Source organism: Aquarana catesbeiana, linkage group LG07 (assembly GCF_042186555.1).
Source record: "Aquarana catesbeiana isolate 2022-GZ linkage group LG07, ASM4218655v1, whole genome shotgun sequence".
NCBI lineage: Eukaryota > Metazoa > Chordata > Amphibia > Anura > Ranidae > Aquarana > Aquarana catesbeiana.
The window spans coordinates 266,747,409-266,775,239 of record NC_133330.1 but is presented as its reverse complement, the minus strand read 5'-3'; the positions used below and the strand labels follow the sequence as shown (position 1 = coordinate 266,775,239).

At 42.7% G+C, this 27,831-nt stretch overlaps 1 protein-coding gene across 8 annotated transcripts in view; it reads left to right on the top strand.

The window, feature by feature from the left end:
• The window catches only part of LOC141103571 (uncharacterized), a 142,709-nt gene that overhangs the window by 83,588 nt on the left and 31,290 nt on the right, over nucleotides 1–27,831 (top strand). For 5 of the 8 annotated variants that reach the window (XM_073593306.1, XM_073593311.1, XM_073593309.1 and 2 more), the window contains one exon: nucleotides 766–832. The exons of the other annotated variants lie outside the window; for them this stretch is intronic. In XM_073593306.1, the coding sequence (XP_073449407.1) occupies nucleotides 766–798 (33 nt within the window). In that variant the 3' untranslated portion in view covers nucleotides 799–832. The remainder of the gene's footprint in view (nucleotides 1–765; nucleotides 833–27,831) is intronic. 8 annotated transcript variants of the gene reach the window in all.

The following is a 27,831-nucleotide window of genomic DNA, read 5'->3' as shown; positions in this document are numbered from 1 at the left end:
GTATATGTACGGTGGGCGGTCCGGAAGTGGTTAATCATGCAGTAAAGCATTCTACAGCTTACATCCTTACTGGAAAGAAATTCTTTATAAACTGATGATAAAATCTCCTTTCCTCCATACACAGCTGATGTCCCCCTGTACTTTGTACAGTCCTTATACCAAAAAGGCATTTTTTTTTGGTCTTTGACATATTTAAATGTTTTATTTAAATTACTTCTAACATTCTTTTTCAATTCCAAAGAAACTCAAGTTTCCAATATTTCACTGTAAGATTTTCCATTCCTTTTAGAGCTGTTTCACACGGGCGGCTAGGGGGCAGCAAAAACAAACGTTTGAACTGCGGTTTCACAGCTCCCCCAGCCACCCACCTAAATTCTAACAATACAGTCAAATAGGGTCTGTACACATGCCGTGGATGTGGCAATTTGAACTCACCTTGCAGAGTTTGACAGCGCCTGTGATACTCTCCTACTGAAGTCAATGTGAGCCCTCTGCAATAAGTCTGTTGTTTTTCAACAGAAACAGCTGTCCTGCAGATGTAGCAGTTAGAGGGTTGAGACAACCTATATAACACTGACAGGGGTGCTTGCAATGATCATATTTTATTTATTTAATGTAGAACCTTTATCCCAAAGGGAAAAAACAGTTTGCTGTAACTATGTATATTATATTTTAACAGTCCATATATTGCAAGCCTGACATGAAGCAATTTGGTTTTCTGTCAACAGTTAATGTATATATATATATTTTTTTTTTCTTCCCAAGGTCGACCCTTCTGTGCTCGGTATAGACGTTTAGGCTGAAAACTACTTACTGTATTAATATCCATGTGGTAAGTTTATTATTACATATATTTTTTAATACATCTACCACCACTTCCGGTTCTGGCGCCGCATGGAGTAGCTGCTCCTCTCCTCGGCTCCCGCACAACGACCCTAAATCGGCCTGAAAAATCAGCCTGAGCCGCCCCAAACCTCCACAGGCTCCTCCGGGTGACTGCCGCCTGCATATGGACCAGTTTGTGGAGAAAACCGGCGCCCGATCGCACACGGCCCTGACAGCGCCGCCGGCCCAGCCGCAAATCGAGGCCCCGGCTTCGGCCTACATGAAGCTTCCTGTAGAAACACAACAGGCCGAAATGGAGGTAAGCGGCTGCTCGGCCCCTCAAGCCTCCCTGCATGCCTCATCCCTCCTTGCCTCCTCCCCACACACCTCCGCTCCACATGCCATCTCTCCACAGGCCTCTGCTCCACAAACCACAGGAGACAATAGCACGGAACGCATAGCACAGGCTGTGGCTGCTCTGCTATCCCCCATGATTGCTGCCTCTGTGGAGAAAGCAGTGAACGCGGGGATTAAACAAATTAGGCCCAGCTAGGAGAGCATACCACCAGATTAAATGATCTAGAGCACCGTTTATCTGGCATGGAAGAGGAGCTCTACCAGGCTCAGGCCACTGAACAATCGCAGGATAAGACCAATCAATACATCATCCCAAAATTGGACGATTTAGAGAATAGGTCCAGAAGGAGCAACCTGCGATTCATGGGTGTCCCAGAATCGCTCCAAACGCAGGTTCTCTCTGAATTCTGCGCCAGGCGCATCCCTGAAACACTAGGCCTTCCAGGCCCCTGCACAGTGGAACGGGCCCATCGCATGGGATCTTTTAACACTGAACGCAAATCACCCCGGCCAATAATCGCTAAATATCTGAACTATTCAAAGTCCTCATCCTACAAAAGTTCGGACAATCCCGCTCTCTCCAAATTAATGGAATAAGGGTCCTGATATTTGCCGATTACTCGATCGAAGTATCCAAGAAACGGAAAGCATTCCAGCAGGTGTGCACAGAACTCTATAAACAGCAAATAAAATTCACACTGGTGTTTCTGGCCACTAGGGATGAGCTTCGTGTTCGAGTCAAACCCATGTTCGACTCGAACATCGTCTGTTCACCGAATTGCGAATGATATGGGCCGTTCGTGTGGCGCGTCACGGCCCATAATTAACTGCGGCATCGCAGTGCATTGCTGGCTGATGATTGGCCAAGCGTGCACTATGACCCGCATGCTTGGCCAAACACAGCGCCGTCTGAACAGAGAGCCGTAATTGGCCAAAGCCAAGGAGGCTTTGGCCAATTATGGCTCAGGGGATTTAGCACACGCCCCACACTATATAAGGCCGCCTGCACGGCGGCCTTGTGTAGTGTGTGTTGCGGCGTTCATAGATAGAGAGAGAGAGAGACAGACAGTGTCATTTGATTTGAGTTAGATAGATTAGGCAGAACAGTCAGTCAGTTAGCTGCACTTAGTGTATTGTGTATATATATGCATCCCAGGTGTTGCATATATATACATATATACACTGTATTCAGTTTAGCTAGATCCGTTCCTGTTATCTTCTTACTGACAGGCAGGCTTGTCTTGTTACAGTATTTACAACAACTACAAGTTAGTGTGGTGCGTCCTGCTCACAGTGTTCAGCTAAAACTACAAGTTAGTGTGGTGCGTCCTGCTCACAGTGTTCAGCTAAACCTACAAGTTAGTGTGGTGCGTCCTGCTCACAGTGTTCAGCTAAAACTAGAAGTTAGTGCAGTGCGTCCTGCTCACAGTGTTCAGCTAAAACTACAAGTTAGTGGGATACGTCCACCTCACAGTGTTCAGCTAAACCTACAAGTTAGTGGGGTGCGTCCTGCTCACAGTGTTCAGCTAAACCTACAAGTTAGTGTGGTGCGTCCACCTCACAGTGTTCAGCTAAACCTACAAGTTAGTGCGGTGCGTCCTGCTCACAGCGTTAAGCTAAAACTGCAAGTTAGTGCGGTGCGTCCACCTCACAGTGTTCAGCTAAACCTAGAAGTTAGTGCAGTGCGTCCTGCTCACAGTGTTCAGCTAAAACAATAAGTTAGTGCTGTGCGTCCTCCTCACAGTGTTCAGCTAAACCTACAAGTTAGCGTAGTGAGACCTCTGCACAGTGTTCATCTAAAGCTACAAGTTAGTGCAGTGCGTCCTGCTCACAGTGTTCAGCTAAAACTACAAGTTAGTGTGGTGCGTCCACCTCACAGTGTTCAGCTAAACCTACAAGTTAGTGCGGTGCGTCCTGCTCACAGTGTTCAGCTAGATCCGTTCCTGTTATCTTCTTACTGATAGGCAGGCTTGTCTTGTTACAGTATTTACAGCTACCTGAAGAAAATTGCTGGTGTTCTTTTGATCCTATTAGTACCACAGTCAGGCAGCTAGACTATTTACAGTTAGTGCAGTGCGTCCTGCTCACAGTGTTTAGCTAAAACTACAAGTTAGTGGGGTACGTCCACCTCACAGTGTTCAGCTAAACCTATAAGTTAGTGCGGTGCGTCCTGCACACAGTGTTCAGCTAAAACTACAAGTTAGTGCTGTGCGTCCTGCTCACAGTGTTCAGCTAAACTTACAAGTTAGTGTAGTGAGACCTCTGCACAGTGTTCATCTAAAGCTACAAGTTAGTGCAGTGCGTCCTGCTCACAGTGTTCAGATAAAACTACAAGTTAGTGTGGTGCGTCCACCTCAGTGTTCAGCTAAAACTACAAGTTAGTGCGGTGCGTCCACCTCACAGTGTTCAGCTAAACCTACAAGTTAGTGCTGTGCGTCCTGCTCACAGTGTTCAGCTAAAACTACAAGTTAGTGTGGTGCGTCCTCCTGACAGTGTCCAACTAAACCTACAAGTTATTTTTTTGCGAGCTCTGCACAGTGTTCAGCTAAAGCTATCTGTAGAAGGTTGGTGGTGTTTTCCTGATCCTATCACTACTGCAGGCAGCTAAAAAAGCTACAAGTTAGTTTTTTGCGAGCTCTGCACAATGTTCAGCTAAAGCTACCTGTAGAAGGTTGGTGGTGTTCTCATACTACAGGCAGGCAGTTGATTTTGCTAGCTGCAGTATCAGTACATATATATCCCAGCTTAGTGCAGCTACAGGCCATTAGTATGTCTGGAAGGCCAAGAAGGAGAGGCAGACAGTCACAAGCCAATAAGAGAGGGCAAGCAGGCTCTGTGTCTAGTGCTGGTCGTGGAGACGGTGCATCCTCATCAGCACGTGGCCGCGGGACACGCTTGGCCTTTTTTTCGGCAGCTGGCCGTGTTGAGCCGCAACATGCGGAAGACTTGCTCGAGTGGATGACCAAGCCGTCCTCATCCTCCTCGTCCTCTCTTACCCATGCCCAGGGTACTTTGTCTGGCAAAGCAGCGGCCTCTTCCCTTGTCTCAATGTCATCAGTGACTCCTTCCCTAGCCCCACCATGTCCTCCTGAGGAGTCCCTCGAACTGTTTGACCACAGTGTTGGGTACATGCTCCAGGAGGATGCCCAGCGTTTGGAAGGCTCTGATGATGATACTGAGCTCGATGAAGGCAGTAACGTGAGCACGGACAGAGGGGGTGCCCAAGAAGGACAGCAATCTGGCAGTCATGCTCCCCCTGCTGCAGCATACTGCCAGGTTTGCTCCAGTGATGAGGAGGGAGGGGATGATAAGGTCACTGACTCAACGTGGGTGCCTGATAGGAGAGAGGAGGAGGAGGAGGCGGCACATCACCAACGAGGCAGGATGCCCTCCAGGGGCCAGCCTAAGGGCAGCACCTTGACTGCATCACACCCCAAAGCTCCACATGTGCAGGGCGCTGCAGTCTCTGTGCGTTATTCAAAAAGTTCTTTGGTGTGGGCCTTTTTTGAGACAAGTGCATCAGATCGCACCGCTGCTATTTGCAACATATGTCTCAAGTGTATCTCGCGTGGCCAAAACATCTCCCGCTTAGGTACCACATGCTTGACCAGACATATGTTGACCTGCCATGCAGTTCGTTTATCCAGACAGTGTTCCTGCGTGCCCGCCGATCACACAGGAAGAGGAGGAGGAGGAGGAGGAGGAAGATTGTGTCAGTATGGAGGTGGAGCCTGGCACTCAGCATCAGCAGCTGTCTTTAAGGGATCAGTCCCAAGAAACACATGGACTTGTACGTGGCTGGGAGGAGGTGGCTGTGGACCATGTCGTCCTTAGTGACCCAGAGGACTCCGGACCGAATGCCTCAGCAAACCTACGCTGCATGGCCTCCCTGATCCTGCAAAGCCTGCGTAAGGATCCTCGTATTCGTGGTATCAAGGAGAAGGACCAACACTGGCTGGCAACCTTCCTTGATCCACGTTACAAGGGTAAGGTTGCGGACCTTATCTTGCCATCGCAGAGGGAGCAGAGGATGAAACATCTTTGGGAGGCCTTGCAGAAAGGTCTGTGCAACGCGTTCCCAGAGACTGGGAGGTTACAAACTCCTGTTTCTGGACAACGTGTTGCTGAGGCTTCGGTCAGTCAAAGAAGGAGCGGTGGAGAAGGTGGCCGTCTGACCGATGCGTTCAGACAATTTTTTGGTCCGCAGCCCCAAGGTATGATTGGTTCCAGCAACCATCGCCAGCGTCTGTTTTACATGGTACAGGAATACCTAGGGGCAAGATCTGACTTGGACACCTTTCCCACCGAAAATCCTCTGGATTACTGGGTCTTGAGGATGGATCACTGGCCAGAGCTTGCACAGTATGCAATTGAGCTACTGGCCTGTCCTGCATCCAGCGTTCTTTCGGAACGCACATTCAGTGCTGCTGGAGGCTTTGTAACCGATCACAGGGTGCGTCTGTCCACCGACTCGGTCGATCGACTGACCTTCATAAAAATGAATCAGTCTTGGATCACCACCAGCTACCAAGCACCTGATGCTGATGTAACCGAATTATTTTTTTTGAAATCTCAGATCCCTTCAAAGACTGCCTATGCTGATGCTGAGTGACTATCCCTGAGTAATTATCCTCTTCCTCCTCAATGATCACGCTGATAGCTTGTAAGAACATTTTTGGTTCTGGGCACCACCACCAGTGCCTAAGGCCCAATTTTTCAGCCCCTGTTTAACAGGAGCGTGTAATTACAATTTTTTATGCAATACTTTGCAGCAGGGCTCGTTTCTGCGTTCCAACTAGAGTATCTGTGAGGGGTTACAGTGTTGTGGCACCAGCACCAGTGCCTAAGGCCCAATTTTTCAGCCCCTGTTTAACAGGGGCGTGTAATTACAATTTTTGATGCAATACTTTGCAGCAGGGCTCGTTTCTGGTTTCCAACTTGAGTATCTGTGAGGGGTTGCAGTGTTGTGGCACCAGCACCAGTGCCTAAGGCCCAATTTTTAGCCCCTGTTCAACAGGGGCATGTAATTACAATTTTTGATGCAATACTTTGCAGCAGGGCTCATTTCTGCGTTCCAACTAGAGTATCTGTGAGAGGTTGCAGTGTTGTGGCACCAGTGCCTAAGGCCCAGTTTTTCAGCCCCTGTTTAACAGGGGCCTGTAATTACAATTTTTGATGCAATACTTTGCAGCAGGGCTCATTTCTGCGTTCCAACTAGAGTATCTATGAGGGGTTGCAGTGTTGTGGCACCAGCACCAGTGCCTAAGGCCTAATTTTTCAGCCCCTGTTCAACAGGGGCATGTAATTACAATTCTTGATCTAATATTTCACAGCAGGGCCCATTTCTGCACCCACCAAGAGCGAGTGAGGACTTACAGTGTTGTGGCACCACCACCACCAAAGGCCTAATTTTTCTGCCCTTGTTCAACAGGGGCATGTAATTACAATTCTTGATCTAATATTTCACAGCAGGGCCCTGTGAGGGCTTACAGTCTTGTGGCCACAACAACACCTAAGGCCCAAATTTCTGCTAAGTATATAGGGCAGGCCCCTACTTTCAAACATCTAACTTACAAACGACTCCTACTTGCAAACGGAAGGAGACAACAGGAAGTGAGATGAAATCTACCCCTAGGAAGGGAAATTCTCTCCTGTAAGAGTTAATATGGGAAAAACATTTCTCCTTTCCACTGATGCTTTCCAATCCTTGTTCCACAAAAAAAACCCAAATTTTCAAAAAACATTTGTCATTGGGACAAAAAGTGAGGTGAAATCTTCTGAAGAGGAGGAAAGACAGCAAAACAAATGTCACAGGGGTGATAACCCTTCCCTATGTTTTCCAAAAAGCTTAAAAACATTTTTTGGCTGGAGCTAAACACGTTAAAAATGTACCCGTTAAAAATTACAAACAGATTCTACTTAACAACAAACCTACAGTCCCTGTCTTGTTTGCACCGCCTGTATACTGCTGTTCAGAGTATATAGGGCCTGGTGGCCCCACACCTTTCCTTATTTTAATTTGGGTGCGGGGTTCCCCTTAATATCCATACAAGACCCAAAGGGCCTGGTAATGGTCTGGGGGATACCCATGCCATTTGTCTCACTGATTTTCATCCATATTGCCAGGACCCGACATTACATTAAACCCGCAAGCAGTTTTAAATGAGATTTTTTCCTTTAAAAATGACATTTTGTGCAGGGACTGTTCTAAACACGGGAAACATGCGCCACTTTACAGGCATACTATAGACACACCCCAGGTACGATATTTAAAGGAATATTTCACCTTTTTTTTTTTTTTTTTTTACTTTAAGCATCATTAAAATCACTGCTCTCGAAAAAACCGCCATTTTTAAAAGTTTTTTTTTGCATCGATACAAGTCCCCTGGGGTAGGACCCGGGTCCCAAACCCTTTTTTAGGACAATACCATGCAAATTAGCCTTTAAAATGAGCACTTTTGATTTCGAACGTTCGAGTCCCATAGACGTCAATGGGGTTCTAACGTTCGTGCGAATTTTCGGTCCATTCGCAGGTTCTGGTGCGAACCGAACCGGGGGGTGTTCGGCTCATCCCTACTGGCCACCCTCCACCTCAGGACCCCAAATGAAGAGCAATTATTTTTCCAAGACCCACCCGACACGGAAGCCTTCTTGCGGTCTCTGCGTGCAGACCTGTACCCCCACACCCCTTCCAAGGCTGCTCCTCTCAACCGCTCCCTGGACCAAAGAAGCCCGCGAAAGGACTCCCCTAAACACTTCAGGCCCTCGGCCCCAGAACACCACCACGTCACCCACCGCTGAAAGGGAGTAACGTAATATCTATTTGTCAATCTCTCCTTCAAGGGCGCATATACTGCAGCACCACACAGTCGGACGTTATCAGTTTTTTTCTTCATGTCTTACGTCTCAAAAGGCACTCCTTTTTTTTTTTTTGTTATCTTTTTCTTTCTACCAGCTCTACTTGTTCTGTAACCACCATTTTGTTTCTAGGTGACCGTATAACAACTACTATGTTTCATGTTATGATGTTAAGCAAATGATAATCTTTCTGTTATAAACTGCTTTTGCTTGCTCTATTTCTCCTCCTGGCCACACTGTGTACCTCTTCCCATTTTTGCCTTCCCCCCATACATGACCCGAGGCAGCCGAGCATACTTTTCTCGTTAAATTGGGTGCTCATATGCCATTTTAATAGGGTCTTGTATTGGGAGCTGATCTACACAGTGTCCCCATGCGGAAAAAAGAGAAGTTCAAACGATTGATTGTTATGTTCTTTTTTCAAGTTTCCTCCTCCTACCTCTACCCCCCCCCCCATCTCCAAAAGTTCCGTGGTCCATGTAATACCCCAGACTCCCCTCCACTACACTACTACCATGAGACCAGAACCTATCCTCCCGACATACAAACTATTTCACATGACCACCTACACAGTGATAAATCTACAACAGCGGTCCAAATCCCTCTCACCACCCCCCCAATATGAGAATAGTCTCCTGGAATGTAAAAGGCCTTAGATCCCCCAACAAGAGAATGAAGAGCCTCAGACATCCTAAAAGACTTAAAACTGACATCGCCCTACTCCAGGAATCTCACTTATTATCCCAAGACTTCCATCGTATGAAAAAGCAATGGGTGGGCACGGTCATAGGCTCAGATGCTGTTGGGCGTAAAGCAGGAGTTCTTCTGCTGATGCACAAAAATCTCCCCTGTACAGTCCTTTCCGTAAAAGCAGACACCCAGGGACGTCTTCTATCAGCACATATCCAAATAGGTTCTAAGGACCTAGTAATTTCTAAAGTTTACGCCCCTAATAATCCCAACAAACAGTTCTATAGCTAACTCTCCACATAGTTACTTAGCAACACACACCTTCCACACTTAATTGGAGGAGACTTCAATGACATTCTTCATCAGACTGACGACAGATCACCACCCAAACGCTCCAGGACAGGATCCGATCCTACCACCCATACGCATTTTGCATCCCCTATGGAATCCTTGCACCTCCAAGACCTTTGGCATCTCTCACACCCAGTTGACAGAGAATTCACCTTTTATTCTAATCCCCACCAGGTCCTCACCAGGATTGACTACTTATTTGGTTCCGACAACCTAATACTTATGCTGTCCGGGGCACTCATACACGACATTGCCATCTCTGACCATGCTCCAATCGAGGTGACCCTCGACAACCTAGATTTACCTCCCCACCTCAAAATCTGGTGCTTCCCTTCCTACCTTACAACAACATTGATTTCCAACAGTTCATGGAGAAAGCTTGGTCTGAATACTCCACGGCCAACGCACCCCACATTAGTGACCCAAATCTCTTCTGGGATGCCAGAAAAACATACCTTAGGATCATCTCCTATGCCACCTCCTTTAAACGAAACACTTTAGCAAAGTACAAATTAGCCAGCGCACGACTACATCGGGCACAACGCTCCCTGATCACCAAGGACTCCTCTGACAGTAGAAACGAATGGCAGGCAGCCAAGAGGGCTTTCGATTCATGGGCAGACACTCTTGAATTAACTAAAAAAGCACGCTTGGATGCCACTCTTCATAAATTTGGAAACAAAGCGGGTAAACTTTTAGCCAGACTCTGCAAGGGCGCCTTCCACCCGACCCATATCACCTCTCTACGAGACACCACCGGCAATATACACTCCACACCGCAAACAATCAAATACTACTCAGCTTTATACGCCCCTGATCCCATACATACACAAATAGCACATTCCTTTCTACAGAAAATTGACATGCCCAAAATAACTCCCTTACAACTAGAAACCCTCAATGCTCCCATCTCTCCCTCCGAAATCTCATCCACCATCCGCAACCTAACTCCCTCCAAGGCCCCTGGCCCTGACAGATTCACTAGTGAATTCTATAAAACCCTACAAAACATCATAGAACCCACTTTTCACACGGTATACAATGGTATTTGGTCCAGCGGATCATACCTTCCAACGGGTAATCAGGCCATTATTAAATTACTTTCCAAGAAAGGTAAAGACCCCCAGGACCCAGGCTCCTATAGACCAATTTCACTGCTGAATCTGGATGTCAAAATCTTATCTAAAATCATCGCCACTAGACTCGCTGCTATCATTCCCTTACTTATTCACCCTGCCCAATCTGGCTGTGTAAAAGGAAGGACCGCCACCCTGAACATACATAATGTCATGTTGGCCTTAGAACACGCTAAACATAACCCAAGCGGAGACTACACCATCATCACATTAGATGCGGAGAAAGCCTTCGATAATGTCAGCTTCGATTGGCTTTTTTTTGGCCATGTCAAAAATGGGTTTCACTGGCCCCTTCTGCCATCTCATTAACACCATGTATACAGCCCCTGCAGCTAAGCTGGTGGCGGCAGGCCTACTCACAGAGAACTTCCGCCTCCACAAAGGTACGCGGCAAGGCTGTCCACTGTCCCCGCTCCTTTTCAACATTGCACTTGAACCTTTATCCAGATATCTAGCTCAATCAGCCCCACTACATGGCATCAAAATTGGTAAACACAACCTACGCACCTCCCTCTTCGCGGATGATGTCCTTATATTTTCATCCTACCCCTCCTCCGACTGCTTTCATGATTTCGTTTTGACTGCACACTATTACACCATAGCTGTGTCAGGGGGATTGAGATATTCAAAGGGGAGTTAAAGCAGAGTACAGGCCCAAATAATTCAGCAGCTCCTTTGGGGGTCAGTGCTACATATATATTACTTAACCACTTGCCGATTGCCGCGCGACGATGTACGTCGGCACAATGGCACGGGCAGGCATAAGGACTTACCTGTTCGTCCTTGCCTGCCCGCGGGCGGGGGGTCCGATTAGACCCCCCCCGGTGCCTGCGGCAGTCGGATTCTCGTCAAGGGGCGATCAAAGGTGAGGGAGAGGCCACTCATTTGTGGCCCCCCCCTCGCGATCGCTGCTGGCGAATGAAATGCTTCCCGTATTTTCCATTCCGGCACCGAGGAGAGAAGACATCTGAGTGAGTGCACAACACACACACACACAGTAGAACACGCCAGGCATACTGTACACCCCCCATCACCCCCCGATCACCCCCTGATCACCCCCTAATCACCCTCCCCCCCGTCACAGTGACACCAAGCAGTTTTTTTTTTCTGATTACTGCATTGGTGTCAGTTTGTGACAGTTAGTGTCTTAGGGCAGTTAGTGTTAGCCCCCTTTAGGTCTAGGGTACCCCCCTAACCCCCCTAATAAAGTTTTAACCCCTTGATCACCCCCCGTCGCCAGTGTCACTAAGTGATCGTTTTTCTGATCGCTGTATTAGTGTCACTGGTGACGCTAGTTAGGGAGGTAAATATATAGGTTCGCTGTCAGCGTTTTATAGCGTCAGGGACCCCCATATACTACCTAATAAAGGTTTTAACCCCTTGATTTCCCCCTAGTTAACCCTTTCACCAGTTATCACCGTACAGGTGACGTTGGTTAGTTAGTTTATTTTTTATAGTGTCAGGGCACCCGCCATTTATTACCGAATAAAGGTTTAGCCCCCTGATCGCCCGGCGGTGGGTTTTAGGTTTTAGGGTCAGATAGTGTCTGCATCACCCCAGGCAGCGTCAGGTTATTGGCAGTAGCGCTAACACCCACGCACGCAGCATACACCTCCCTTAGTGGTATAGTATCTGAACGGATCAACATCTGATCTATACTAGCGTCCCTAGCAGTTTAGGGTTCCCAAAAACGCAGCATTAGCGGGATCAGCCCAGATACCTGCTAGCACCTGCGTTTTGCCCCTCCGCCCGGCCCAGCCCACCTAAGTGCAGTATCGATCGATCACTGTCACTAAAAACACTAAACACACATAACTGCAGTGTTTGCAGAGTCAGGCCTGATCCCTGCGATCGCTAACTGTTTTTTTGGTAGCGTTTTGGTGAACTGGCAAGCACCAGCCCCAGGCAGCGTCAGGTTAGTGCCAGTACCGCTAACACCTACGCACGCACCGTACACCTCCCTTAGGGGTCTAGTATCTTAACGGATCAATATCTGATCCGATCAGATCTATACTAGCATCCCCAGCAGTTTAGGGTTCCCAAAAACGCAGTGTTAGCGGGATCAGCCCAGATACCTGCTAGCACCTGCGTTTTGCCCCTCCACCCAGCCCAGCCCACCCAAGTGCAGTATCGATCGATCACTGTCACTTACAAAACACTAAACGCATAACTGCAGCATTCGCAGAGTCAGGCCTGATCCCTGCGATCACTAACAGTTTTTTGGTAGCGTTTTGGTGAACTGGCAAGCACCAGCGGCCTAGTACACCACGGTCGTGGTCAAACCAGCACTGCAGTAACACTTGGTGACGTGACAACTCCTATAAGTGCAGTTCAAGCTGGTGAGGTGGCAAGCACAAGACAAACACAGGCCCGTTGTGCCCATAATGCCCTTCCTGCTGCATTCGCCAATCCTAATTGGGAACCCACCACTTCTGCAGCACGCGTACTTCCCCCATTCACATCCGCAACCAAATGCAGTCGGCTGCATGAGAAGCATTTTCTTTATGTCCTCTCGAGTACCCCTACCCAATGAACCCCCCCAAAAAAGATGTCGTGTCCGCAGCAAGCGCGGATATAGGCGTGACACCGCTATTATTGTCCCTCCTGTCCTGACAATCCTGGTCTTTGCATTGGTGAATGTTTTGAACTCTACCATACACTAGTTGAGTATTAGCGTACAGCATTGCACAGACTAGGCGCACTTTCACAGGGTCTCCCAAGATGCCATCGCATTTTGAGAGACCCGAACCTGGAACCGGTTACAGTTACAAAAATTACAGTTACAAAAAAAAGTGTAAAAAAAAAAAATATAAAAAAAAATAGTTGTCGTTTTATTGTTCTCTCTCTCTCTATTCTCTCTCTATTATTCTGCTCTTTTTTACTGTATTCTATTCTGCAATGTTGTATTGTTATTATGTTTTATCATGTTTGCTTTTCAGGTATGCAATTTTTTATACTTTACTGTTTACTGTGTTTTATTGTTAACCATTTTTTTATCTTCAGGTACGCCATTCAGCTGCAGCGCGGATTTATTTATCTTGACAGCAACATCGTTTGCTCCCAAGATATATAAAGCTGTGACTCCAGCGCTGTCGGAGATGATATATGCCGAAGCATGGGTGCAGCAGGGGAGGAGGAGCGATTTGCTCCTACCTTTTGCGGGAGGATGCCCCCATGCTTCGGCATATATATAAACGGTGCATGTATGCCCATCATTAGAAGTGGGTGGATGAAGGGAGGTATTCTAATGGTGGGCATACCCACCGATCAATCTCTTTTTTTCATGCAGCCCACAGGCTGCATGAAAAAAAAAAGATTACAATATATGCCCAACAAGGACCAGCAACGTACTGGTATGTTGCTGGACTTTGAGTGGTTATACCAGAATGATGCCTGCAGGTTTAGGTATCATCTTGGTATCATTCTTTTCAGACAGCGGTTGGCTTTCATGTAAAAGCAATCCTAGCGGCTAATTAGCCTCTAGACTGCTTTTACAAGCAGTCGGAGGGAATGCTCCTCCCCCACCGTCTTCCATGTTTTTCTCTGGCTCTCCTATCCAAACAGGGAACCTGAGAATGCAGCGGGTGATTCAGCCAGCTGACCATAGAGCTGATCAGAGACCAGAGTGGCTCCAAACATCTCTATGGCCTAAGAAACCGGAAGCTACGAGCATTTCATGACTTAGATTTCGCCGGATGTAAACAGCGCCATTGGGAAATTGGGAAAGCATTTTATCACACCGATCTTGGTGTGGTCAGATGCTTTGAGGGCAGAGGAGAGATCTAGGGTCTAATAGACCTCAATTTTTTCAAAAAAGAGTACCTGTCACTACCTATTGCTATCATAGGGGATATTTACATTCCCTGAGATAAGAATAAAGATGATTTAAAAAAAATGAAAGGAACAGTTTAAAAATAAGATAAAAAAGCAAAAAAATAATAAAGAAAAAAAAAAAAAAAAGCACCCCTGTCCCCCCCTGCTCTCGCGCAAAGGCGAACGCAAGCGTCGGTCTGGCATCAAATGTAAACAGCAATTGCACCATGCATGTGAGGTATCACCGAGAAGGTCAGATCGAGGGCAGTAATTTTAGTAGTAGACCTCCTCTGTAAATCTAAAGTGGTAACCTGTAAAGGCTTTTAAAGGCTTTTAAAAATGTATTTAGTTTGTCGCCACTGCACGTTTGTGCGCAATTTTAAAGCATGTCATGTTTGGTATGCATGTACTCGGCCTAAGATCATTTTTTTTATTTCATCAAACATTTGGGCAATATAGTGTGTTTTAGTGCATTAAAATTTAAAAAGTGTGTTTTTTCCCAAAAAATGCGTATGAAAAATCGCTGCGCAAATACTGTGTGAAAAAAAAAATGAAACACCCACCATTTTAATCTGTAGGGCATTTGCTTTAAAAAAATATATAATGTTTGGTGGTTCAAAGTAATTTTCTTGCAAAAAAAAATAATTTTTTCATGTAAACAAAAAGTGTCAGAAAGGGCTTTGTCTTCAAGTGGTTAGAAGAGTGGGTGATGTGTGACATAAGCTTCTAAATGTTGTGCATAAAATGCCAGGACAGTTCAAAACCCCCCCAATGACCCCATTTTGAAAAGTAGACACCCCAAGCTATTTGCTGAGAGGCATGTCGAGTCCATGAAATATTTTATATTGTGACACAAGTTGCACAAGTTGTCACTAAATGATATATTGCTCAAACATGGCATGGGAATGTGTGAAATTACACCCCAAAATAAATTATGTTGCTTCTCCTGAGTATGGGGATACCACATGTGTGAGACCTTTTGGGAGCCTAGCCGCTTACGGAACCCCGAAAACCAAGCACCGCCTTCAGGCTTTCTAAGGGCGTAAATTTTTTATTTCACTCTTCACTGCCTATCACAGTTTTGGTGGCCATGGAATGTCCAGTTGGCACAAAACCCCCCCAAATGACCCTATTTTAGAAAGTAGACACCCCAAGCTATTTGCTGAGGGGTATAGTGAGTATTTTGCAGCTGAATGTATTTTGGGGTGCAATTCCACATATGCCCATGGCCTGTGTGAGCAATATATCATTTAGTGACAACTTTTTGTAATTTTTTTTGTCATTATTCAATCAATGGGGACAAAAAAATAATATTCCATGGGCTCAACATGCCTCTCAGCAATTTCCTTGGGGTGTCTACTTTCCAAAATCGGGTCATTTGGGGGGGGGGGGGGTTGTACTGCCCTGCCATTTTAGCACCTCAAGAAATGACATAGGCAGTCATAAATTAAAGGCTGTGTAAATTCCAGAAAATGTAAGCAAGTAAAGGCGCAAAAAACTGGAAATCCATATATTACCATCATGTTGATGACAAAATGAAATTATAACTGATATAGTCCATAAAAAGTCTATATAAACAGAAGCAAACTCATATTAGAAAATCCACACGGATGGCTGCCTTCCAGGAAGAGCTGAAACCAAGCTCCAAAATCTGCAAAAAGGAACACAAGGGGGAGGAGGCGCCTCTAAGTGTAGTATGTAAGCCAATTTATTAAAAACACTGTGCAAAAAACTCACATTTTAGTAGAATAAAATACAGCATGTAGTGTAGTTAAAATCCAAAAGGAGGGGAGTCCATCAGATCCATCACAGATATCACTGCTTCCTGCTGTGCGTGGGGCTATGCTGAACACCGCTCGAGCCGGCCGCGGTGATGAGATACTCCAAAGCGAAGCCTGGAACGCTGGTGGAAGGCAGGCGCGGAACTGTGACGTCACTGGAATGCGACGCGTTTCATGAGCGTACAGGCTACGATGTCACGGTAGCCGCGCTCCTTCATCAAAAGCTACAGGTGGATCGTGGAGATGGCTTAAAAGGGAGTTGGGGGAGGGAGTCAAGGATAGGAGGGGAGGGGAAAGGGAACGAAGTGGGATGGGAGAGGGGAAAAAAGAGGGGGGTGGCCATGTGAAAAAACACTCTGTTAAAATAGAAATAATAATAAAAAAAATAAAAAAGGGGTGCATATCTGAAAATAGTCTCAATCAATGGCAAACTGGCAGATGATGAATATGTATATATATGAAATGTGCCCACGTGAAAGGGCAAAAAAAGGAAAAAAACATATCGGGGGCAGGAGGCGGAGCCTAGCGTAGCAGACATGCATTGTTAGAGCTCCACACTGCTGAGGAGAGAAGAGAAGGACAAAGCGGAGCCTGCAGACTCAAAAGTTATCCATTTGAACCTTTTTGCCCCTGGGAACAAACTGTGAAAGTTTGGGCAGGAAATATGGTACTGGGAGGAAACCGTGGCAGAAATAAAAATCACCTCACAAAGAGCTCACAGGCACTCACTGCAGCTGAAGCAGCTCCAGTCACCTCACAAGATACAGCATCAGGGCGCTCTCACAGACAGAAAATGTCACAGCAAGACTCTCCATTTGAGTCAGATACAGAACAAATCCTCTCACAAACTTCTCCACAAGCCTCCTCAGTATCCCCAGTAATATTATTACAATTTGAAAAGATGCTTCATAAGGCTTTAAAACAAACCTCAGACCAAATAACAAAAAGCCTAACCAAAGAAATAAGAGAGCTGGGAAACCGCACCGCAGCCTTAGAAATAAAAATGGATGAAATTGAAATTACAACCCAAGAAAATATAACAGAATTGGAACAATTAAAAAAAGAGAATTTAATACTTCAAACTAAGCTTGAAGATTACGAAAATAGAGCCAGACGTTCAAACTTGCGCATAAGGGGAATACCTGAAACTGTGACAGACCTGCAATCTACTATTACTGCTCTATTACAAGAACTAAAGCCAGATATCCCTATTGAACTTTTAGAACTGGACAGAGTACACAGAGCCCTCACAGCCAAAAAGAAAGATGGACCCCCACGTGATATAATCACAAAATTTCATTATTACAGAACGAAAGAACAAATACTAATTGCTGCAAGAGAAAAAAAGGAACTTAATTTTCATGGACACAATTATCAAATTTTTGCTGACCTATCCCAACTTACTATTACTAAAAGACGATCCATGAAACCCCAACTAATGGAACTGCAACGCCACAACATTATGTATCAATGGGGCTTCCCCTTTTCAGTCAGATTTAACTACCAAGGTACAATTTACAGAAGCAAATCAGCAGATGAACTACAACAAACCCTTTTAAAATTAAATCTGACAGAACCCACAAGCAGCAACACTTCCACACGCAGAAGAATGGCATCATCTTCACCTTCAGGCAGCACCCAGAAAATTTCAGAACAAAATGGGAATCATCATTCTCACAAAAGAGGCCGTTATGCCACATCATCCATGGACCAAGAAGATTCAATGGACTGACATCCTAATTCCTGATATCTCTTCATTTATTATACTAAGAGATGGTTCTCTATAAAAAAACTGTATTTATAACTGAATGTAACTGCATTCTGATAGTCACACACTGTGTGGGATCATGTTACATTCCAGTTATATTTCTTATTACTTCTGATTCATATAGCCTTAGAATATATAAGTGAAATAAGGAAATTCTTGTTCAGTTATATATTATCAGGTAATAATAATAGATTTATTACTTTTTAGGACAAATATGTTCAATAATCCAGAAGTAATGGAAGCTTTTTCTTTCTTTTCTTAAAACAAATATATTATTACCTAACTAGTTCCTAGAATTATGTTTTTGTTTATTCTAATCTGAAGCAATACAACCTCAATTTTATGAGTTAACATATCTAAACAGTTACATATGAATAAAATATGTAATTGTTTACTCTAAAAGGGTTAAAATCCCCAAATAATTCAAACTATCTTCATCAATACCAAAGTTATTAACAGTACCTTTCTAACTGAATTATTTAGCCTAGGGCAAGACTAACCATATACAACCACCCTGGAATAAATAATTTCAACAAAAACTATATTCTGCACTCCAATTAATGAAACATCATTTTGATGTCTTTTGACATAGCACTTCTCTCCTGTAAGCGGAAGATCCGTGTACCCCCATTAGCCCTCCTCATTCTCCCAACCATATTATGTGGGAGTGTGACGAAGGCACTTATTCCCCTGAGAGAGATATTTATTCTCTTTCACGGGTAAATTGTGATTACTTGCAAAAAATAATTTATACAATGTATCATCTAATCTCATATGTTTTTTGTTTACTCTTTACACCAGAATTCACTGGTTTCTTTTCTATCTATCCATCTCTTCAGTCCACACAGGTTGATCTGCGCAGTCAGCTCTGCATAACAAAAAGTAAGTCAAAACTATTTGATCTATTGCCATGGCACCACTGAATATACTTTCCCTGAATGTTCAGGGAATAAATGTCCCTCAAAAAAGGACCAAAGCCTTCCGTACTTTCCATAACAAGAAGGCTCACATAGTATGCCTCCAAGAAACACACTTCACCAAAGATTCTACTCCAAAATATATTTCTCCTTTTTATCAACATATTTACACGGCTTCTGCCTGTACCAAGCAAAGGGGAACTCTAATTGCATTTCACCGATCCACACCATTCACCTTATCATCAGAAATTAAAGACCCAGAAGGTAGATACCTGATACTCATGGGTTATATAATGGATACAGCAATCACGGTGATTTCCTACTACGCTCCTAACAAACAACCTACACCATTCCTCTCACATATATTACAAGTGATTAATACACACAAAATAGGAACAGTGATAATGTGTGGGGATTCGAACCAGGTCCTCCTCCCATTTCTAGATAAATCACCTTTTACACCATCCAAAATAACCTCTAGATTACCTTTTTCTCAACTTCTTTCCAAATACAATCCGGTAGATTCATGGAGAGAAAGTAACCCAATGAAAAAGAAATTCACTTATTTCTCGCACCCTCATCAAACCTTCACCAGAATAGATCATATTTTTCTAACAATAGGAATGATACCAGAAATTATTGCATCAGATATAATTCCGATTCCGTGGTCTGACCATAATGCAGTATACACTACTATAGCCTCAGCCATACCAAAAGCGCATGACTCAACGTGGTACTTACCGGACATAATGCTCAAACACCCACTACATCAGATGGTCATTGAACAAGCTTTAAAGGAATACATATCAATTAATAATACAACAGACATCTCCCCAATAACACTGTGGGAAGCTCATAAGCCTGTCTTGCGAGGTACAATACAAAGACAAATGGCACTATTTAAACAGGAACGCAAAAATCTAGCAAAAAAACTAGAACTCAATTTTAATGCAGCCTACATATCATTTCAAGATAATCCATCTCAGAGTACAAAATCTCATCTGGAAAAATCTAGATTGGAATACGATCTATTTCTCACTGAGTCAGTTGATAAATCCCTCAAACGCTCCAAACACAATTTCTACATGAATACAAACAAACCAGGTACATATTTGGCTCGGGCATTAAATTCAACTAACAAATCTTTCAAACCAATACGTTTGAAATTATCAAAAAATGTTTACACTTGTAATCCAGTTAAAATAGTCCATAAATTTCACTCACATCTCGCAACTTTATACAAGACAAACAATGAATTTAATCCTACAGAGGCTGAATCCTTCTTCTCAAAAATAACCTTACCTGAGTTATCTCAGAATCAAAAAAGCAGTTTGGATGAGCCTATAACTATAGATGAAGTTGCTAACGCCATAAAAGACCTAAAACTTAACAAAAGACCAGGCCCAGACGGCTAGCAAAACGCCTCAATAGCATTATAGGAAAATTAATACATAGAGATCAAGTAGGCTTCATACCAAATAGACAGGCAGGCGATAATATACGCAGGGCAGTGTTATTGGCACATATTGCTAAAAAACGGAAAATCCCTTTATGTTTTCTATCTCTCGATATTAAGAGGGCATTTGACACAGTATCCTGGCAATATATGCAATATTCATTACAAAAATGAGGTTTTGGACCCCACTTTTTAACATGGATCAAAGCATTATATAATAAACCCAAAGCCTATATAAAATATGCTGGATACAAATCTGAAGCCTTTAATATCGAAAGAGGTACCCGACAGGGTTTCCCATTATCTCCCTTATTATTTGCCCTTATACTCGAACCCATGGCCCAATACATCAGAACAAACCAAACTATAACTGGCATTGAAGTAGGAGGTATTACACACAAATTATGTATATTTGCAGACGATATATTACTTTTTCTATCATCACCACAGGTCTCTGGTCCTAACTTAATACCAGCTCTTGATGGATTTGCAGCCCTATCCGGCCTTATGATTAATCCTAAGAAATGCCTAGTGCTTAATATTTCACTCACAAACATGGAATTGATCCCGGCTAGGGCTGCACTCCCATTCACATGGGCAGAAAAATCAATCCCATATCTTGGAATTCATTTAACAGCATCTCATTCTGACTTATTCTCAAACAATTATCCTCCTGTATTAAGACAGATCACAAATCTAATAAAACAATGGTCGCAACTTCCTTTATCCTGGATGGGGAAGATTAATGCAATCAAAATGACTATTCTACCCAAATTGCTTTATCTATTCAGAGTCCTCCCTATTCCAATTCCTTCCTATTTTTTGAGAATAGTACAAAAAAGAGCAACTTCGTTTATATGGGGCTCTTCTAAACCACGTATACCTATACACACACTACATCTTCCCAAAAATAAAGGAGGCCTGGGATACCCTAATTTTACTAACTACTACAGAGCAGCACATTTGGCCAGTCTGTCCAAATACCATGCAAAACAGGAAATCCCATTATGGGTATTTATAGAGGCTTCAGAAAATGACCCTCTATTAATATCAAATTTATTATGGCTTGATCCTAAAGACCGCTTTAAAATTCATAATCCCATAACTAAACACTTCTTATCTCTCTGGGATAAACTAAAAACCAAATATCAGTTACAATCTCCACACAATCCTCTCCTTTCTTTTATCAGAAATCCGGCCTTTTATCCGGCATGGATCTACCCAAATTCTTTTAAAGCTTGGACAACATCAGGCATTCAGACACTAAATGACTTCATAGCATCTAAATCATTCCTTTCATTCCCATCGCTTAGAGAAAAATATGATCTACCAAACTCTGAGATATTTAGATATCTCCAAATCAAAAATTTCTATACACCATTCCTAAAGGGGGATACACCATTATCCCAATTATCCATTTTTTAATCAATCTGTACAAAAGATCCATTTGCTAAAGGTACAATTTCATCAATTTATAATCAATTATATGGAGTAGCAAATCTTAATAGACCCTCTTACGTTCAGAGGTGGGAGGAGGACCTGGGACGAACTTTAGAAGACACGGACTGGTCTAACATATGGCTCACATCTAAGTCATCTTCACCCAACATCTTAGCACTGGAGACAAATTATAAAGTCCTAACTCGCTGGTACCTTGTACCCGCTAGAGTGGCAAAATATTCACCTAATACCTCAGCTCTTTGTTTTCGAGGATGCCCAGAAATAGGCACATATTTACACATATGGTGGACGTGCCCAGTAATCCAAACCTTCTGGAAGGAAGTCTTCGTGATTGCATCTAAAATATTTAAAAAAATAATACAACCAGATCCATATTTAACTTTACTTAATCTAAAACTGGAATGGTTAACACTCTCTCAATTCAAACTAATGATCCAACTAATAACGGCTGCAAAACAAACAGTGGCCAAGGCATGGAAATCTCCTACATTGGTACTAGCAGAAACAATTCACAGAATGAATAATACAATGTCCCATGCTAAGATGGTAGCCATCGATCAAAATCAAATTCCAAAATTTGAAAAACTTTGGCATCCTTGGATAAAACAACAGTTCCTGTCAAACTTCAATGACTCTGTCCTGTTGCCATGGTAACAGATTAAATGACTTACAGAGACACCCATTCTAAGGCTTCAAAGAGAACTAAAAAGAATAATAAACTGACGAGCGGGACAACCTTGTGGACCATACCTCTACCTTTCAACCCTTTTTCTTCTTTCTCTTTCCTTTTCTCCACCTTACGATTAAAGCTCATTATCAGAATTTATTTGACCTATATACACTCTACTTGTAAACATTATGTATAGTAGGTATAAATCATTTAAATACCTACAAAAGTAACTAAGAAAATTATATATATCTTTAATTTAGGTTTACGTGAACCCAATGTTTAATATTTGAAATTTCATGATATTTACCTATATAAACCCTACTGTAAAACAATGAGCTTACTTTATAGATCCTTGTAAACTTACTTTATGTATCTTTATAACATTGTATACTCAATAAACTTCTTTTGACAAGGAAAAACATATCAAGATGATCATGGAGACAGAATTAAATAAAATAAAAATAATAATAATAAAAAATGAATGAAATTTAAAAAAAATTATTGATTAATTGGTAATGGAGCATAAAAATAATAATAATAATAGTAAAGGAAAAATAATAATAAAAAGTAATAAAATGTAATGTATGAAATTTCTAACATTAATTGATGGCATTGAAAACTAATAATTGGTTCAAAAATAATTGGGAATTAGATTTGAAAAAGATTTGAAAAATTGAAAAATATGGTGAATAACAAAAAAAAAAAAAAAAAAAAAAAAAAAAAAACCTCAATGTAGTAGTCAGAGGTATTAGTACATGTATATACATATACATATACGCGCGCAGATGCGCATCTGGTCATATACATACGCACATATAAAAACCTCTACTGTATAGCCCCTATATGTACACAACTCATGTAGTAAGCAGATGTAGCAGAAATATGTAATATGTTTATAAAATGGTTGCGATCTCGATGCTTTCATTGATTTTTCCCAGCGAAAGTACATCTAGGGTATAAATCCAGAAGGTCTCATGTGCACAGAGCTTTTTGAATCTCTCAGCAGCTGGAAGGGACCTCGGGATCTGTTCAATGACCCATACCTTAAGGCCATCCGTAGAACCTTGGTGGGCTGAGGCAAAATGTTTTGGAACACTATGGGGGTCTGTTCCACCCTCTATAAGCCTTCTGTGTTCGCCAAATCTTCGTCTTAGGGCTCTGATTGTCCGGCCTACGTACATTAGGCCACATGGGCAACTTAGGCCGTAAATGACGAAGTCAGATGAACAGTTAAAAAATTCTTTCAGCATGTAGGTCTTGCCTTTGGTGGTGAAGGATTTTTGTCCATGCTGGACAAAATTACAGGTTTTACATAAGGCCTTACGGCATTGGTACATGCCTACCAGGGGAATCAATGTAGGCACAGACGGTATTGTAGAAATAGGTTTAAACCTGCTGGGTGCAATCTTATTTTTAAGATTGGGAGCCCTGCGGTAGATGACTTTGGGGCGAGGTGAGAGTAATGTTTTTAAGTGGGGATCTTGGTGTAGTATACCCCAATGTTTTTCCAGAATCTTCTCCATACCTTTATGCTTGTTATGAAAAGTAGTTATAAACCTACTAGAACCATCATAAGTAGGTGAATTGGTTTTGAATTTTGGTGGTTTACCGTGCAGGTAATGTTTGAAAGCGTCTTCTACTAGAGTTTCAGGATATTTTTTGTCATAAAACTTTCTTTTAAGGGTTTCACTTAATTCAACATAATCTAAATCCCTAGTGCAGTTCTGCCGAAGGCGGAAGAACTGTCCTTTTGGAATATTTGTGACCCATTTGGGAAGATGACAGCTTTCAAACTGTAAGTACGAATTACCTGCTGTAGGCTTGGTATAGTTTTTAGAGGTGATGGTGGAACCGTCATGTCCCAGTTCTAGATCTAGGAAAGCGATAGTGACTGAGTCAGTGGCTGACGTAAATGACAGCCCATAGGGGTTGGTATTGCAATGTTGGACAAAGGAGGTTATCAGGTCAGTATCACCATCCCAGATGATGATTAAGTCATCAATGTATCTCCCGAAGAATATGATGTTGGCCGCAAAGAGGTTGTTTTTATAAATAAAGTTATTTTCCCATAGACCCATCGCCAGGTTTGCATAAGAGGGTGCGAAATTTGCCCCCATTGCTGTACCTTGTATCTGTTGGTAGTATTCTTCATTAAAGGAGAAGTAGTTATGTGTCAGGCTTGTTGCTTCCACAAAACCTTGTTGCTTCCACAATAAACCTTGCCTGGCGCATATTGATCAAAGGATCTGTGGATAAAAAATGTTCTAATGCCATCAGTCCAAAGTCATGTGGAATGGAGGTATATAATGAACATACGTCTAGTGAGAGCCAAGTGTAAGTGGGCTCCCACTTGTATAGAGATAACATTTCCAAGAGATGAGTACCGTCCCGAATGTATGATTGTAATTGGGCAACTATGAGTTGTAAGAATTGATCAATATATAAACTAAAACCCGTGGTGACACTATCCATGGCTGCCACGATAGGTCTGCCTGGGGGATCCTTTAAGCTTTTATGGATCTTCGGCAGGTGGTAAAAGTAAGGTACTTGGTAGAAAGTCTTTTGCAAGAAAGACTTCTCAGTTTTAGTGATAATACCTTCTTGAAGGGCAGTGGAGATCAATTGGTCAGCTTCCATAGCATATTCGGTTGTGGGGTCCCTAGGGAGTTAGACATATGTCCTATTGTCAGAAAGTAACCTGTATGATTCTTTGAGGTAGTCTGTTTTGTTTTGCAGTACAATACCCCCTCCTTTGTCTGCAGATTTGATTACCAAATCCTCTGTATGAATGATTTGATCAAGTGCTTTAATTTCAGAAGGTGATAAATTGTTGGATTTGGAGGCCGAGGAAGATTCACATAATTTCTTTAAATCTGAAAAGACGATTCTATAGAATGCTTCTATATAGGGGCCCTTGGATTGTGTAGGAAAAAATATTGATTTGGGTTTTAGTGAAGTATGAACAATAGGAGGAGATGTTGCAAGATGTTGGGTCAGTATGTGGAGCAGCATATCACTATGAGATGCATCGGGATCATCAGTGTCTAAAGGAGGTTCAGGGCTGAGTTCCAATGGCACTATGGTGGAATTAGTCTGGGAATTAGTATCAAGATTACATGAAATGTTGACCTATTTTCTCTGATTGAATATGAAAGTGCCTCTTAAGGGTGAGGTTACGTACATAGCCATTGAGGTCTTTGAAAAGGACAAAAGGATTAGGTTTATTGGTCGGTGCAAAATTAAGTCCTCGGCCAAGAAGGGATAGATCTGCGTGGGATAACGTGTGTGAAGATAAGTTGAATATTTTTATAGTTTGGGGTATTTCAACATATTTGTCTGATTTCCTTCCTCGTCCCCCTCTGCAGCCTCTTCTATGAGCTTTCTTTTTCGGGAGGTTTGTGCGAGAGGAGGACTGAGCACTAAAAAAGGAGCAGGGGAAGATGGTATGGTACTGGAAGAGGATGTGGATGGGGGATCACGAGAGATCGGTTTACTCAAGGTAGGGAGTACATTAGTTTGTGAGGGTTTTGGCTTAGTGGAAATGACAGGATCAGCTGAGTTAGGGATGGAAGAGGAAACAGTGAGGGTGTTTCTGCTACATATAGGGGCTATACAGTAGAGGTTTTTATATGTGCGTATGTATATGACCAGATGCGCATCTGCGCGCGTATATGTATATGTATATATATGTACTAATACCTCTGACTACTACATTAAGTTTTTTTTTTTTTTTTTTTTTTTTTTTGTTATTCACCATATTTTTCAATTTTTCAAATTTTTTTCAAATCTAATTCCCAATTATTTTTGAAACAATTATTAGTTTTCAATGCCATCAATTAACGTTAGAAATTTCATACATTACATTTTATTACTTTTTATTATTATTTTTCCTTTACTATTATTATTATTATTTTTATGCTCCATTACCAATTAATCAATTCATTTTTTAAATTTCATTCATTTTTTACATTTTTTATTATTATTATTTTTATTTTATTTAATTCTGTCTCCATGATCATCTTGATATGTTTTTTTCCTTTTTTTGCCCTTTCACGTGGGCACATTTCATATATATACATATTCATCATCTGCCAGTTTGCCATTGATTGAGACTATTTTCAGATATGCACCCCTTTTTTATTTTTTTTATTATTATTTCTATTTTAACAGAGTGTTTTTTCACATGGCCACCCCCCTCTTTTTTCCCCTCTCCCATCCCACTTCGTTCCCTTTCCCCTCCCCTCCTATCCTTGACTCCCTCCCCCAACTCCTTTTTAAGCCATCTCCACGATCCACCTGTAGCTTTTGATGAAGGAGCGCGGCTACCGTAAAATCGTAGCCCGTACGCTCATGAAACGCGTCACATTCCAGTGACGTCACAGTTCCGCGCCTGCCTTCCACCAGCGTTCCAGGCCTCGCTTTGGAGTATCTCATCACCGTGGCCGGCTTGAGCGGTGTTCAGCATAGCCCCACGCACAGCAGGAAGCAGCGATATCTGTGATGGATCTGATGGACTCCCCTCCTTTTGGATTTTAACTATACTACACGCTGTATTTTATTCTACTAAAATGTGAGTTTTTTGCACAGTGTTTTTAATAAATCGGCTTACATACTACACTTAGAGGCGCCTCCTCCCCCTTGTGTTCCTTTTTCCAGAAAATGTACCCTAGTTTGTAGGCGCTATAACTTTTGCGCAAACCAATAAATATACACTTATTGACATTTTTTTTACCAAAGACATGTGGCCGAATACATTTTGGCCTAAATGTATGACTAAAATTGAGTTTATTGGATTTTTTTTATAACAAAAAGTAGAAAATATCATTTTTTTCAAAATTTTCGGTCTTTTCTCGTTTATAGCGCAAAAAATAAAAACAGCAGAGGTGATCAAATACCATCAAAAGAAAGCTCTATTTGTGGGAAGAAAAGGACGCAAATTTCGTTTGGGTACAGCATTGCATGACCGCGCAATTAGCAGTTAAAGCGACGCAGTGCCAAATTGTAAAAAGTGCTCTGGTCAGGAAGGGGGTAAATCCTTCCGGGGCTGAAGTGGTTAAAGACAAACTGTCACCATATCCATTCAGGGCAAAGTGACAATGTCTGTGCAAAGGGACTTCCCCGACACACTGATACTCACCTTGCCTCCCTCTCCACTTCTTCCTCCATCACAGCTGTCTCCACAATCCTCCATGTCAGACACTAGGGGGAGCAGTGATATCACTCCTCTGTAATGATTCATTGCTAGAGCCAAGCACTGTCACTTGGTAGAAGGACACATCCCTCATACCCAAAGCACAGGAGATTTTCACTGGCTGGTAGCAGCTCTAGTGGGTGAGGGTAGGTGGAGTGATGACAAGGTAAGTATCAGTGCATCAGAGAGGTCATCTACCTCTTTACAGCAGAACTTTGCCCCTGAACAAAAGCATCCAGCATCCAGCATCCAGACATTTTATTGCAGAGACATACGGGGGGGGGGATTTACTAAAACTCGGACACACATAATCTGGTGCAGCTGTGCATAGTAACCAATCAGCTTCTAATTTCAGTGTGTTCAATTAAAGGGTAACTCCACTTTTGTGTGTAAAAAAAGCAAATAAAAAATAAATAATATAGCATTTATAGTTGTGACACAAGTCATGTTGTAACTGAATTTTATTAAAAATTACCTTTCCTTATCAATCTGAGGCACTGAAATTTTCTGTAAAATGCAATATGGCTACCTGGAGGTGTTCTGTGCACAAATGGTGT